The sequence below is a fragment of the Scyliorhinus canicula genome, chromosome 3 (assembly GCF_902713615.1).
Source record: "Scyliorhinus canicula chromosome 3, sScyCan1.1, whole genome shotgun sequence".
NCBI classification, from domain to species: domain Eukaryota; kingdom Metazoa; phylum Chordata; class Chondrichthyes; order Carcharhiniformes; family Scyliorhinidae; genus Scyliorhinus; species Scyliorhinus canicula.
The window spans coordinates 6,013,792-6,026,761 of record NC_052148.1 but is presented as its reverse complement, the minus strand read 5'-3'; the positions used below and the strand labels follow the sequence as shown (position 1 = coordinate 6,026,761).

Genomic DNA, 12,970 nt, shown 5'->3' with positions numbered 1-12,970 from the left:
CTACTTTAGTTCGCTCTTCTTTCATCCCATTGTAATCTGCTTTGTTTGAGCACAAAACACGAGTCTTTGATTTCACCTTCTCACCCTCCATCTGTATTTTAGGGGCTTTTCACTAGGGGCTTTCCACAGTAACTTCATTGAAGCCTTCTCGTGACAATAAGTGATTTTCATTTTAAATTCAACCATATTGTGATCGCTCCTTCCGAGATGATCCCTAATTATCAGATCATTAGTCAATCCTCTCTCATTACACAGAACCAGACCTAGGACCGCTTGTTCCCTTGAAGGTTCCATTACATACTATTCTTGGAACTATCATGGATACATTCTGTTATCTCCTCCTCCAGGCTGCCTTGACCGACCTGGTTAAACCAATCAACATGTAGATGAAAGTGCCCCATGATAACGACTGTACCATTTCTACATGCATCAGTTATTTATTTGTTTATTGCCTGCCCCACGATTGTGTTACTATTTGGTGGCCGATAGACTCCTCCTATCAGTGACTTTTTCGCCTTACTATTCCTAATTTCCACCCAAATGGATTCAATCTTATTCTCCCTAGCACTGATGTCATCCCTTACTATTGCCCAATGTCATCCATAAATAACAGAGCTATACCACCCTTACATCCAGTCAGTCCTTCCGAATAGTTCTGTATTTATCAAGGACGACGATAAAAGTCCAATGGTCTTGCTCACAGGGCTAATCGCTGGCTTTGAAAGCAGACCAAAGCAAGCCAGCGGAACGGTTCAATTCCCGTAACAGCCTCCCCGAACAGGCGCCGGAATGTGGTGACTAGGGGCTTTTCACAGTAACTTCATTTGAAGCCTACTCGTGACAATAAGCGATTTTCATTTCATTTAATTTCATTTCACCCCCTCCGAGTCCCCAACTAAGTTCCCATCCCCATCAACCACTTTCCCTATTTCCATCGCTGCCTCCCTTTGTCATGGGCTGCTGTGCAAGCATCCTACTGGCCTTTTCCCCATGTACACGGCTCCCTTCACTTTTCTGAGCTGCTCCACTGTCCTACCTGTAGTTAACAAACTAAATTCCGCCTGCAGCCTCCGGCGTTCCCTCAATAGCCCCGCCTCTGGAGCCTCCACATTCCTCCTCGTCACTCGTAGGATCTCTCTTACCAGTCGGTCCGCCTCTCCCTATCCGTCCTGTCCCTGTGAGCCCGGATCTAGATCAGCTCCCCTGTCCGCCTTCAGTGCTTCCCAGACCACTGCTGCTGAGACCTCCCCCGTATCGTTTACCTGCAGGTAGTTCAGCATGCACTTCCTCAATCTCTCGCAGAACACTTCGTCCGCCAACACCCCACATCCAATCTCCACTGTGGGCGCTGCTTACTGTCCATACTGACCTGCAGGTCCACCCAGTACGGAGCATGGTCCAATACCGAATACCCCGTATCCACCACCCTCGCCAACAGGGTCCTGCCCACAACCATGAAATCAACCGGGATTACACCTTGTGAACGTGGGAGAAGGGAAATAATTCTCTGCCTCTCGGCTGCCTAAATTTCCACGGATCCACTCCCGTCCCATCTGCTCCATGAACCCTTTCAGCTCCTTTGCTATTGCTGGCACCTTGCCCGTTCTCGAACATGACCGGTCCAGGCCTTGATCAATAACCGTGTTGAAATCCCCACCCATAATCAGCCTGTGCGATTATCCCAGGTTGAGGGTCCCACTGAACTTGGGAAAGGTTGACAGGGTTTATTGCTGCTGTTGCACGGTATGAAAATACAACAACAGATTTTTTGCCCACAAAAGCCAAGGTAAAAGTGATGTAAAAACAAAAAATGCTGAAAATGCTCAGCTGCTCTGGAAGATGAAGAAAAAAAAGAAAACATGTTTTAAGCAGATGGGCGGTGATTAAAAAAAGTGGGAAGGTCTGTCACAGGGTGGAAGGCAGGAGAAATTAAATGACAAAAGAGTTGTCAATGTGGGGAATGGGACAAGATGTGGCCAGGGGAGGCGTGAATCACAGAATAATGAGCAGCTGCTGTCTCAAAGCAGAAACAAGAGAAAAAAGGGTTAAAATCAAAACTTGCAAAGGGAAAGGAACCAAAATGGGGCCTGGATAATGATGTAAAATTGTTGAACACGGTGGTGAGTCAAGGATGTTGCAAAGCACCTCCTCGGAAGTTGTGAACGTGTTTGTCAAACTCTATTGGAATAATGCTGCTGATCAAGGACAGAGAGATCAGCAAGACAGCAAGGCTAAATAAAGGAGATGCAAACTGAAATGTTGGTTACTGGAATAAAGTGGAGCGACTTCCATGTAGGGGTAATGGATTGGAGGTGTGGGAAAGGGATTGCAGTAAGTTACTGAAAGGGTCACTAAACTCAACAGAGGGAGAGTTTAGTGTGGCCAGTCCACATACCCTGCACATCTTTGGATTGTGGGGGTGAAACCCACGCAGACATGGGGAGAATGTGCAAACTTGACACGGACAGTGACCCAGGGCCGGGAATCGAACCCGACTCCTCAAAGAACATGGACCATAGAACAGTGCAATACAGAACAGGCCCTTCGGCTCTCAATGTTGTTCCGAGCATTGTCCGAAACCAAGATTAAGCTATGCCACTCCATGTCATTCTGGTCTGCTCCATGTTCCTGTGCAATAAACGCTTGAAAGTTCCTAAAGTGTGTGACTTCACTATCACAGCAGGCAGTACATTACACACCCTAACCACTCTCTGAGTAAAGAACCTACCTCGGACATCCCTCCCATATCTCCCATCCTGAATCGTATAACTATGCCCCTTTGTAACAGCTGCATCCACCCAAGGGAATAGTCTCTGAATGTCCACTGTATCTAACCCCCTCATCATTTTCTCAGTCACTATTATGTTGCCTCTCATCCACCTCCGCTCCAAAGAGAAAAGCCCTAGCTCCCTCAACCTTTCCTCATAAGACCTATCCTGCAATTCAGGCAGCATCCTGGTAATTCTCCTTTGCACCCTTTCCAATGCTTCCACATCCTTCCTGTAATGAAGTCACCAGAACTGCACACAATGCTCCAAATGTGGTCTCAGCAGGGTGAGGAATAGTTGCAGCATAACCCCGCGGCTCTTAAACTCAAGCCCCCGTTAATAAACGCTAACACACTATAAACCTTCTTCACGGCTCTATCCACTTGAGTGGCAACCTTCAGAGATCTGTGGAAATGAACCCCACGATCTCTCTGTTCCTCCACTTTCCTCAGAACCCTGCCGTTTACCCTGTAATCCGCATTCAATTTTTTTCTACCAAAATGAATCACCTCGCAGTTGTCAGGGTTAAACTCCATCTGCCATTTTTCGGCCCAGCTCTGCATCCTATCAATGTCTCTTTGCAGCCTACAACAGTCCTGCACCTCATGCACTACTCCACCAATCTTTGTGTCATCAGCAAATTTACTGACCCACCCTTCAGCCCCCTCCTCCAAGTCATTGATAAAAGTCACAAATGAAATGAATCGAAATGAAAATGAAATGAAAATCGCTTTTTGTCACATGTAGGCTTCAAATAAAGTTACTGTGAAAAGCCCCGTGTCACCACAATCCTGCGCCTATTCGGGGAGGCTGGTACGGCAAATAGCAGAGGGCCCAGCACAGAACTCTGTGGTACACCGCTGGTAACTGGTCTCCAGTCTGAAAATTTTCCATCCATCACCACCCTCTGTCTTCTCAGTGCCGCAGTCCCAGTGCTAGCCCCTGTGCCACATGCCGCCCCTTTCACCTTCAGCAAAACGGGATGGGGCAATATTGTTTCAAGTTCTCTAAAAACAAACATCACTAGTTTAACTGAAATGATTATCAATCAGCTGATGTCATCCAGTAAAGATACTTGAGACTGTTAAACTATGTTAGATAAATACAAATATGATTGTTATTTACCTTTGTATAGACAAGTTACGCCCAGGTAGTGGGGAAATGGGATGTGGCCAATCATTTTTCTATGAGGAATAGAAAAGGGGTTGGGGAAGTGGGTCCATCAATAAAAGAGGAGGCAAGTTGAGGGAGGCATAAATTAATCAGGGGTTGGGTTATCACTGGTGCCTCACAGCGCCAGAGAACTGGGTTCAATTCCTGCCTCGGTAGATTGTCTGTGTGGCTTGTACGTTCTCTCCGTGTCTTTGTGGGTTTCCTCTGGGTCAACCGATTTCCTCCCAGAGTCCAAAGATGTGCACATTAGGTGGATTGGTCAAGCTAAATATTCCCAGATGTGCCGGTTAGGGGGGGTTTCAGGGATTGGGCAGGGGAGTGGGCCTAGTTCGGTTGCTCTCTCAGAGGGTCGGTGCAGACACACAAGGCCAAATAGCCTCCTTCTACACCAGGGGTGGGCAAACTTTTCCGTGCAAGGGCCACATTCAGAAATTCACAATTTTAAAGGGCCGTATAGTATATTAAGTAAAATAATTAATATTTAAAATAGCCAAAATAAAAGGTTTTTAAAGAAAAAAAAAGCAATTAATTTTTATTAATTAATATTTTAAAGTAGTAACTTCACATGAAACACATGTTGTGCCGAGCAATGATCACCCTCCTCAAGTCAATGTATCCACCCTATACCAGTAACCCAGCAGCCCCCCACCCGCCATTCACCTTAAAATGAAAAAAAAAAATTGGTGGGCCGCATAAAGACCTTTGGCGGGCCGCATGCGGCCCGCGGGCCGTAGTTTGCCCACCCCTGTTCTACACTGTCGGAATTCTGTGGATTTAGAGTTTTATCTGGCTGAAGGTGCAGTATGGCCCAGGAATATTGGACACAAGCAGGCTTGCCAATGAAGCCAATAGATACACTTTGCAACAGCAGAAGCAGAGAATCCAGGGGAACATACTAATCCCACACCCCATCCTGAAGGACATTGTGATCTGCTGCACATCACAATATGCAGCATGTGCTTTCCATGTCACTTTGTCCTCTTTTCAATATCTGAAGATAATTGCTAAGGGGGTAGAAAAGACAAATGGAGATTTTTATATACTAAAGACTTACATGTATGCTCGGAGCTGAAGACCTCAGCACTTTCCGTCTTGTCTGGGAAGATGGCAGTTAGGGAAACATTATATTTGGTGTCAGGATCCAGGTTATCAAAAACGTAGTTTTCCTCATTGCCATGTATAATAATCTGGAAGAATAGGCATAAAGCGAAGGTCAAGATACGTTCAGAGCATGAAACCAATTTGTTTTCTGCAAACTGATTCCCTTAATTAAATGGGGATGTTTGAATTTGATATCACTCAGGGGGCCTCAATGACCTTAAAATCCTTTACCAACCCTTGGCTGCAGCCACCTTTCCCAGTGGCATTCCCTCATGGTCATGTGAAGTATTTCTGCAAAATATTAAATTGAAGGAATAAACTAATTTGGACTGTTTTGTTCATTACGCAAATGCTCTTCTTTGAGTGGGCAAATGAGCCCAACATCTCAATACTAAAGAGCATATGGTCCGTGCGGAAAGCAGTTTTCTGATCACCTTCTAGTACAGTAATGCCATTCAGAAAGAATGTGCTGATGTTTCTGCAGGTTACGATTCAAAGAGCTCATCCCACCCAATTGAGTCTTGGCCAATCTCCAAATTTTCCAGTCCTGCTGGTGACTTTGCCTGTCCCTGTTGGGAATGGAAAATACCTGCTGTTTTCAGTGTGATCATGCCCCCACGAGCAACAGAGAATGCAACTCATTAGCAAGTCTGGAAAGGATTACAAGGATACAATGAAACATTGTTCCTGGAAAGGAGGAACATTTTCATACATATACAGATCTGGCTGACAGCGGTTTTGCTTCACACTCGCATGTTGCAAGGCAAATTTAAAAATCAGCTGGAGCTACACAGAAGCAGAAAGTATGGATTTCATCACCTCTTTTCTGTCCCCTCCTGCAGATGGAACCCAGCTGATTCTGTACTGGTCCACATCGTCCGATCCATGATCCCAGTCCATCCGGAAACCTTTCCTCGTGATGTCCGAGAAGCGTAGGTTTGATGGTGGTGGGACATTCCCTGTGGGAGAAGAATGAGACCTTAAATGTACACATGTAGCAGAAAGGTAACAGAATCTGACAGAGTAGAAATGATGAGGAAAGGGAGGATATCCCTTTGAGATTTGAGATACTGACACTGATCACAAACAACATGCATTGATAACAGTGCCTTTACTGCAGTAAAATGTCCTGAGTCACTTTACGAACATTGAACAGTACAGGTACTTCGGCCCTCCAAGAGTAGGAAGGCAATGCAGGCATCCCCTGCGGTCATCTCCCTGCAAAACAGATATACCGCTTTGGATACTGTTGAGGGAGATGGCTCACCAGGGGAAGGCAGCAGCAGCCAGGTTCATGGCACCGTGGCTGGCTCTGCTGTGCAGCAAGGCAGAAGAAAAATGGCAGGGCTATTGTGACAGGGGACTCGATCGTAAGGGGAATAGACAGGCGGTTCTGTGGACGCAATCGAGACTCCAGGATGGTATGTTGCCTCCCTGGTGCAAGGGTCAAGGATGTCTCGGAGCGGCTGCAGGACATTCTGGGGGGGGGGGGGGGGGGGGGGGTGGGGGGGGGGGGGTGGGGGGGGGGGGGGGGTCAACAGCCAGCTGTCGTGGTGCACATAGGCACCAACGATATAGGTACAAAACGGGATGAGGTCCCACAAGCTGAATTCAGGGAGTTAGGAGTTAAGCTAAAAAGTAGGACCTCAAAGGTAGTAATCTCAGGATTGCTAGGGAGGGATTCAAATTACTGGGGCATTGGGACCAGTTTTGGGGAGGTGGGACCAGTACAAACCGGACGGTCTGCACCTGGGTAGGACTGGAACTGATGTCTGGGGGGTGTTTGCTAGAGCTGTTGGAGAGGGTTTAAACTAATGTGGCAGGTGGATGGGAACCGATGCAGGAAGTTGGAAGGTAATAAAACAGGGACAGAAGCAAAAGGAAGTAAGGGGGAAAGTGCAAGGCAGAGAAGACATCGTCAAAAATCAAAAAGGGCGACAGTACAAGGTACAGTGAGTGAGGGGAGCTCAGTGAATAGGTCAGTAATACAAAAAGGAGTAAAACTGGAGATGTTAAGATTCAAAATAGAGGTAAAAAAAACCAACATAAGTGTACTTTACCTGAATGCTCGTAGTATTCGGAATAAAGTAAATGAGTTGATGGCGTAAATTATCGTGAATGACTATGATTTAGTGGCTATTACTGAAACATGGTTAAAGGATGGTCACGACTGGGAGTTAAATATCCGAGGGTATCAAACTATTCGGAAGGACAGAATGGATTGTAAGGGAGGTGGCGTAGCTCTGTTATGTAAGTATGACATCCGGGCAATAGTTAGGGATGATATCGGTGCTATGGAGGATAAGGTTGAATCCATTTGGGTGGAAATCAGGAATAGTGAGGCAAAAAGTCACTGATAGGAGTAGTCTATCGGCCACCAAATAGTAACGTTATGGTGGGGCAGGCAATAAACAAAGAAATAACTAATGCATGTAAAAATGGTACAGCAGTTATCATGGGGGATTTTAATTTACATGTCGATTGGTTTAACCTTGAGGAGGAGTTGATAGAATGTATCCGCGATAGTTTCCTAGAACAGTATGTAATGGAACCTACAAGGGAACAAGCGGTCCTAGATCTTGTCCTGTGTAATGAGACAGGATTGATTCATGATCTCATAGTTAGGGATCCTCTCGGAAGGAGCGATCACAATATGGTGGAATTTAAAATACAGATGGAGCGTGAGAAGGTAAAATCAAATACTAGTGTTTTGTGTTTAAACAAAGGAGATTACAATGGGATGAGAGAAGAACTAGCTAAGGTAGACTGGGAGCAAAGACTTTATGGTGGAACGGTTGAGGAACAGTGGAGAACCTTCCAAGCGATTTTTCACAGTGCTCAGCAAAGGTTTATCCCAACAAAAAGTAAGGACGGTAGAAAGAGGGAAAATCGGCCGTGGATATCTAAGGAAATAAGGGAGAGTATCACATTGAACGGAAAAGCATACAAAGTGGCAAAGATTGATGGGAGACTAGAGGACTGGGAAATCTTCAGGGGGCAACAGAAAGCTACTAAAAAAGCTATAAAGAAGAGTAAGGTAGAGTATGAGAGTAAACTTACTCAGAATATAAAGACAGACAGCAAAAGTTTTTACAATTATATAAAGCAAAAAAGAGTGGCTAAGGTAAATATTGGTCCTTTAGAGGATGAAAAGGGAGTTTTAATAATGGGATATGAGGAAATGGCTGAGGAACTGAACAGGTTTTTTGGATCGGTCTTCACAGTGGAAGACACAAATAACATGCCAGTGACTGACAGAAATGAGTCTATGACAGGTGAGGACCTTGAGAGGATTGTTATCACTAAGGAGGTAGTGATGGGCAAGCTAATGGGGCTAAAGGTAGACAAGTCTCCTGGCCCTGATGGAATGCATCCCAGAGTGCCAAAAGAGATTGCTAGGGAAATTGCAGATGCACTAGTGAAGATTTACCAAAATTCACTAGACTCTGGGGTGGCCCTGGTGGATTGGAAGTTAGCAAACGTGACACCACTGTTTAAAAAAGGAGGTAGGCAGAGAGCAGGAATTATAGGCCAGTGAGCTTAACGTCGGTAGTGGGGAAGATGCTGGAAACTATCATCAAGGAAGAAATAGCGAGGCATCTGGATAGAAATTGTCCCATTGGGCAGACGCAGCATTGGTTCATAAAGGGAAGATTGTGCCTAACTAATTTAGTGGAATTTTTTGTGGACATTACCAGTGCAGTAGATAATGGGGAGCCAATGGATGTGGTATATCTGCATTTCCAGAAAGCTTTGGACAAGGTGCCACACAAAAGGTTGCTGCATAAGATAAAGATGCATGGCATTAAGGGTAAAGTAGTAGCATGGATAGAGGATTGGTTATTATTAATTATTGTTATTGGTTATTGGTTATTGTTCTTATGTTCTTATGTTCAAAGAGTGGGGATTAATTGGTGCTTCTCTGGTTGGCAATCAGTAGCTAGTGGTGTCCCTCAGGGATCCGTGTTGGGCCCACAATTGTTCACAATTTACATAGATGATTTGGAGTTGGGGACCAAGGGCAATGTGTCCAAGTTTGCACATGACACTAAGATGAGCGGTAAAGCGAAAAGTGCAGAGGATACTGGAAGTCTGCAGAGAAATTTGGATAGGTTAAGTGAATGGGCTAGGGTCTGGCAGATGGACTACAATGTTGACAAATGTGAGGTTATCCATTTTGGTAGGAATAACAGCAAAAGGGATTATTATTTAAACAATAAAACATTAAAGCATGCTGCTGTGCAATGAGACCTGGGTGTGCTAGTGCATGAGTCACAGAAAGTTGGTTTACAGGTGCAACAGGTGATTAGGAAGGCAAATGGAATTGTGTCCTTCATTGCTAGAGGGATGGAGTTTAAGACTAGGGAGGTTATGCTGTAATTGTATAAGGTGTTAGTGAAGCCACACCTGGAGTATTGTGTTCAGTTTTGGTCTCCTTACTTGAGAAAGGACGTACTGGCACTGGAGGGTGTGCAGAGGAGATTCACTCGGTTAATCCCAGATCTGAAGGGGTTGGATTACGAGGAGAGGTTGAGTAGACTGGGACTGTACTCATTGGAATTCAGAAGGACGAGGGGGATCTTAAAGAAACATGTAAAATTATGAAGGGAATAGATAGGATCGATGCGGGCAGGTTGTTTCCACTGGTGGGTGAAAGCAGAACTAGGTGGCATAGCCTCAAAATAAGGGGAAGTAGATTTAGGACTGAGTTTAGGAGGAACTTCTTCACCCAAAGGGTTGTGAATCTATGGAATTCCTTGCCCAGTGAAGCAGTTGAGGTTCCTTCGTTAAATGTTTTTAAGGTAAAGATAGATGGTTTTTTGAAAAATAAAGGGATTAAGGGTTCTGGTGTTCGGGCCGGAAAGTGGAGCTGAGGCCATAAAAGATCAGCCATGATCTCATTGAATGGCAGAGCAGGCTCGAGGGGCCAGATGGCCTACTCCTGCTCCTAGTTCTTATGTTCTTATGTTGAACGGTGGAACAGGCTCAGGAGACCCAGTAGCCTCTATAGACAGTGACAATCACGGCCTTCCCTCTTGACACAGATCGGCCACTGGAACACCTCTGGATCTGATATGCCCAATATTCCTGTAAGCTCAGGAGTAGGAGATGGGGATGTGAGAAGGGAGGAGCTCACGCTGGTCAACAAGAGGGTTTGCAATGTTAGTGGCAGAGGGGAAGGCTAGCCAGGATATAACCATGCAGGGAGGACATTGTGGGAGAGCTTCCCTGTTTGACCAGAGGTTCTGTAGCCCACCTATCGATGCCACATCAGCAGCTTCCCTGCCCAGAGACCAGCAGAGTCCTCACACCACCCGCACAGTAAAGTTTAATTCTAATCAGCTGGGGAGAGACAGAGAGAGAGAGAGAGGGGTCAGAAATTCACACTTTCAGTTCAGGCAGAATCCATCTCGAATCCCCACCGGGAATCTGTTGGGGAAAATCACAGATACCCTCTGGAGCTCAGAGAGATTTTAGGGTTGAAACTTTGATATCACACATTTACACTCACGCTGTCGCTTTACGTCTGTGTGTGTGTGTTTAAATTGTACATTTTTACTTCACAGACATCAGGCTTCTTTCCAGATCGTTCCTCCCTCTGGGTCACAGCCTCCCAGGCTGGCAATGTTCCATCATATTCCTCTAATATATGGTCAATATGGAATCAAAGCAATATAAGATAGACAGTACTTACTGGTTACAATCAGCCGGGTTCCATTTCCAAAGAGTATCCCCCAAACCCCACAGATATAGACAGCGGAGTCACGGAGCGTCAGACCACTGATTATCAGAATGTAGCTGTTACCGGCAATATCTCTGGAAGGCTGAAAGCGATGAGACACACGTTCAACTTTGCCAGTTATATAGTGACGCACTATATATTTATTCTCTCCTGGGAAGCTCCAATGTACATCGTATCTATCCACAGTGTATCTTGGATTAATTCTCCGCATGTTACACGTCAACTTCACTGTTCCACCCTCAGGCACTCTCGCAACTTGAGGGGATTGGTGAAGAAGTGTTACTGCCTGACGAACTGTGAACAGAAAATAAATGAAGATCAGAACAGATAAGAAAATACAAAGTAGAAGCTGAGAGCAGTTTATAAAGTCTCCTGTGTATTGATGCCTGGATATTGTCTGTTATCCTCATTAATTTGTTCAAACTAACCCCAAGCAAAGTGCTGCAGATTTTGACAATCAGGATTTCAGTAAATTCTGGGAATGAACGCTCAGGAGACCCAGCAGTCTCTGCAGACAGAGAGACAGTGACAATCAGATCACCATGGCCGTGTTGAATGGTGGAACAGGCTTGAGGGGCCCAGGCACCTCCTGCTGCTCTGAATTCATTCACTGGCAAAACTTTTCAAACTGACAACGCAGCATCAGAACTTAGCGACTCTTTCACATTCCACTGTACTGACCAACAGTCCCTCAGGATGAAGTTAACCCCCCCGAAACACACACTGCAATAAAGAGAATGCAGTTTCCAGGGTAAGGTCAGTACTTGTCAGGGAGGAAGTTAATGAAATCCCAGAACAGTAGTTTCAGATATAGTCAGGACAAATGCACACAGGGTGTGTGAATGATCTCAGTGCTGTCATTAAGCCAGTATCCAGTGATGTTTCCATTTTAAACAGTATTCTGGCTTCACCTGGTAATGCATTCCAATTTCTCAACATCGCCTTTATCGGAATCAGTCCTGGACTCGCCCCTTACCATCTCCACCCTGTGTGTTTTGGTCTGGATTATATCTGAAAATATTCTTCCGGGATTTGTTTAACTTCCTTCCCGACAAACACAGGTGCTGGTTTAGCTCATTGAGCTAAATCGTTGGCTTTGAAAGCAGACCAAGCAGGTTTGATTTCCATACCAGACTCCCTGGGCAGGTGCCGTAATGTGGTGACTAGGGGCTTTTCACAGTACCTTCATTGAAGCATACTCGTGACAATGAGCGATTTTCATTTTCATTTTCTTCTCCCTGGAGATTGGATTCCCTCCATTTTCACATCCACTACTTTTCATTTCATCACATAAATTCAATTCATCCCCCAGGTGTGAGCTGTGACAGTAATTCTCCTAACTGGGTATTCAAAGTTGGGGAATGAGTCGGGGCCGGGGTGTGGGGGGGGGGGGGGGGGGGGCACATTTAGGTCAGAGAACTCTGAAGGACATCGGCAATAAAAAACAGAAGCTCAAAGGTAGCAATCTCAGGATTGCTCCCAGTGCCACATGCTGGTGAGATCTGGGGTAGTCGAGGCCGCATGAATGCGCGGCTGGAGAGATGGTTCAGGAGGGAATTGCTGAGACATTGGGACTGATCCTGGGAAGATGGGATCTGTGCAAGCTGGATGTGTTGCACCCCAACAGGGACCCAATATCCACACGGGGGTATTTCGTAGTGCAATGGGGAAAGTCAGGAAAACAAAGGTAGTTTTAAGGAATTAATATTTATTTAATATTAATGTGATTTTTAAGTGGGTTTAATTTAATGTTTCTGTGTCTGGAAGGGTAAAACCTATAGTTAAATTCATGCTGGATAAAGATGTTTGTATGTGTAGGGATTGGTTTCAATTCCAACACTGTCTCGATTGTGTTTAGAGAGGGATACAGCGTGAAGAGTAAATAGAAGTAACAGGGTGTCACTTTCCAGAGGGAGGCTCTTCCCTTTGTTCTGCTGGAATAGTTGGTTTTAAGGCTAAAGTTCATACGTTCGGAAGTTCATAAGGTACCGGAGCAGAATTAGTCCATTTGGCCCATAGCGTCTTCTCCACCATTCAATCTCATCCTGGCCACAACACCCCCATCCTGCCCATTCTCCATAACCCTTCAACCCATTACCAATTAAACATTCCCCTAACTCCTCCTTAAATTTACTCACTCTCCCAGCATTCACTGCACTCTGGGGGAGTGAATTCCACAGATTCA

At 45.4% G+C, this 12,970-nt stretch overlaps 1 protein-coding gene across 1 annotated transcript in view; it reads right to left on the bottom strand.

Moving 5' to 3' along the window:
- LOC119963598 (tenascin-X-like) overlaps positions 1-12,970 on the bottom strand; it is a 621,159-nt gene that overhangs the window by 515,416 nt on the left and 92,773 nt on the right. Inside the window, exons 10-12 of the mRNA XM_038792929.1 lie at positions 10,738-11,079; positions 5,862-6,001; positions 4,996-5,128 (exon numbers count right to left, since the gene is read on the bottom strand). Of these exons, the coding sequence (XP_038648857.1) occupies positions 4,996-5,128; positions 5,862-6,001; positions 10,738-11,079 (615 nt within the window). The remainder of the gene's footprint in view (positions 1-4,995; positions 5,129-5,861; positions 6,002-10,737; positions 11,080-12,970) is intronic.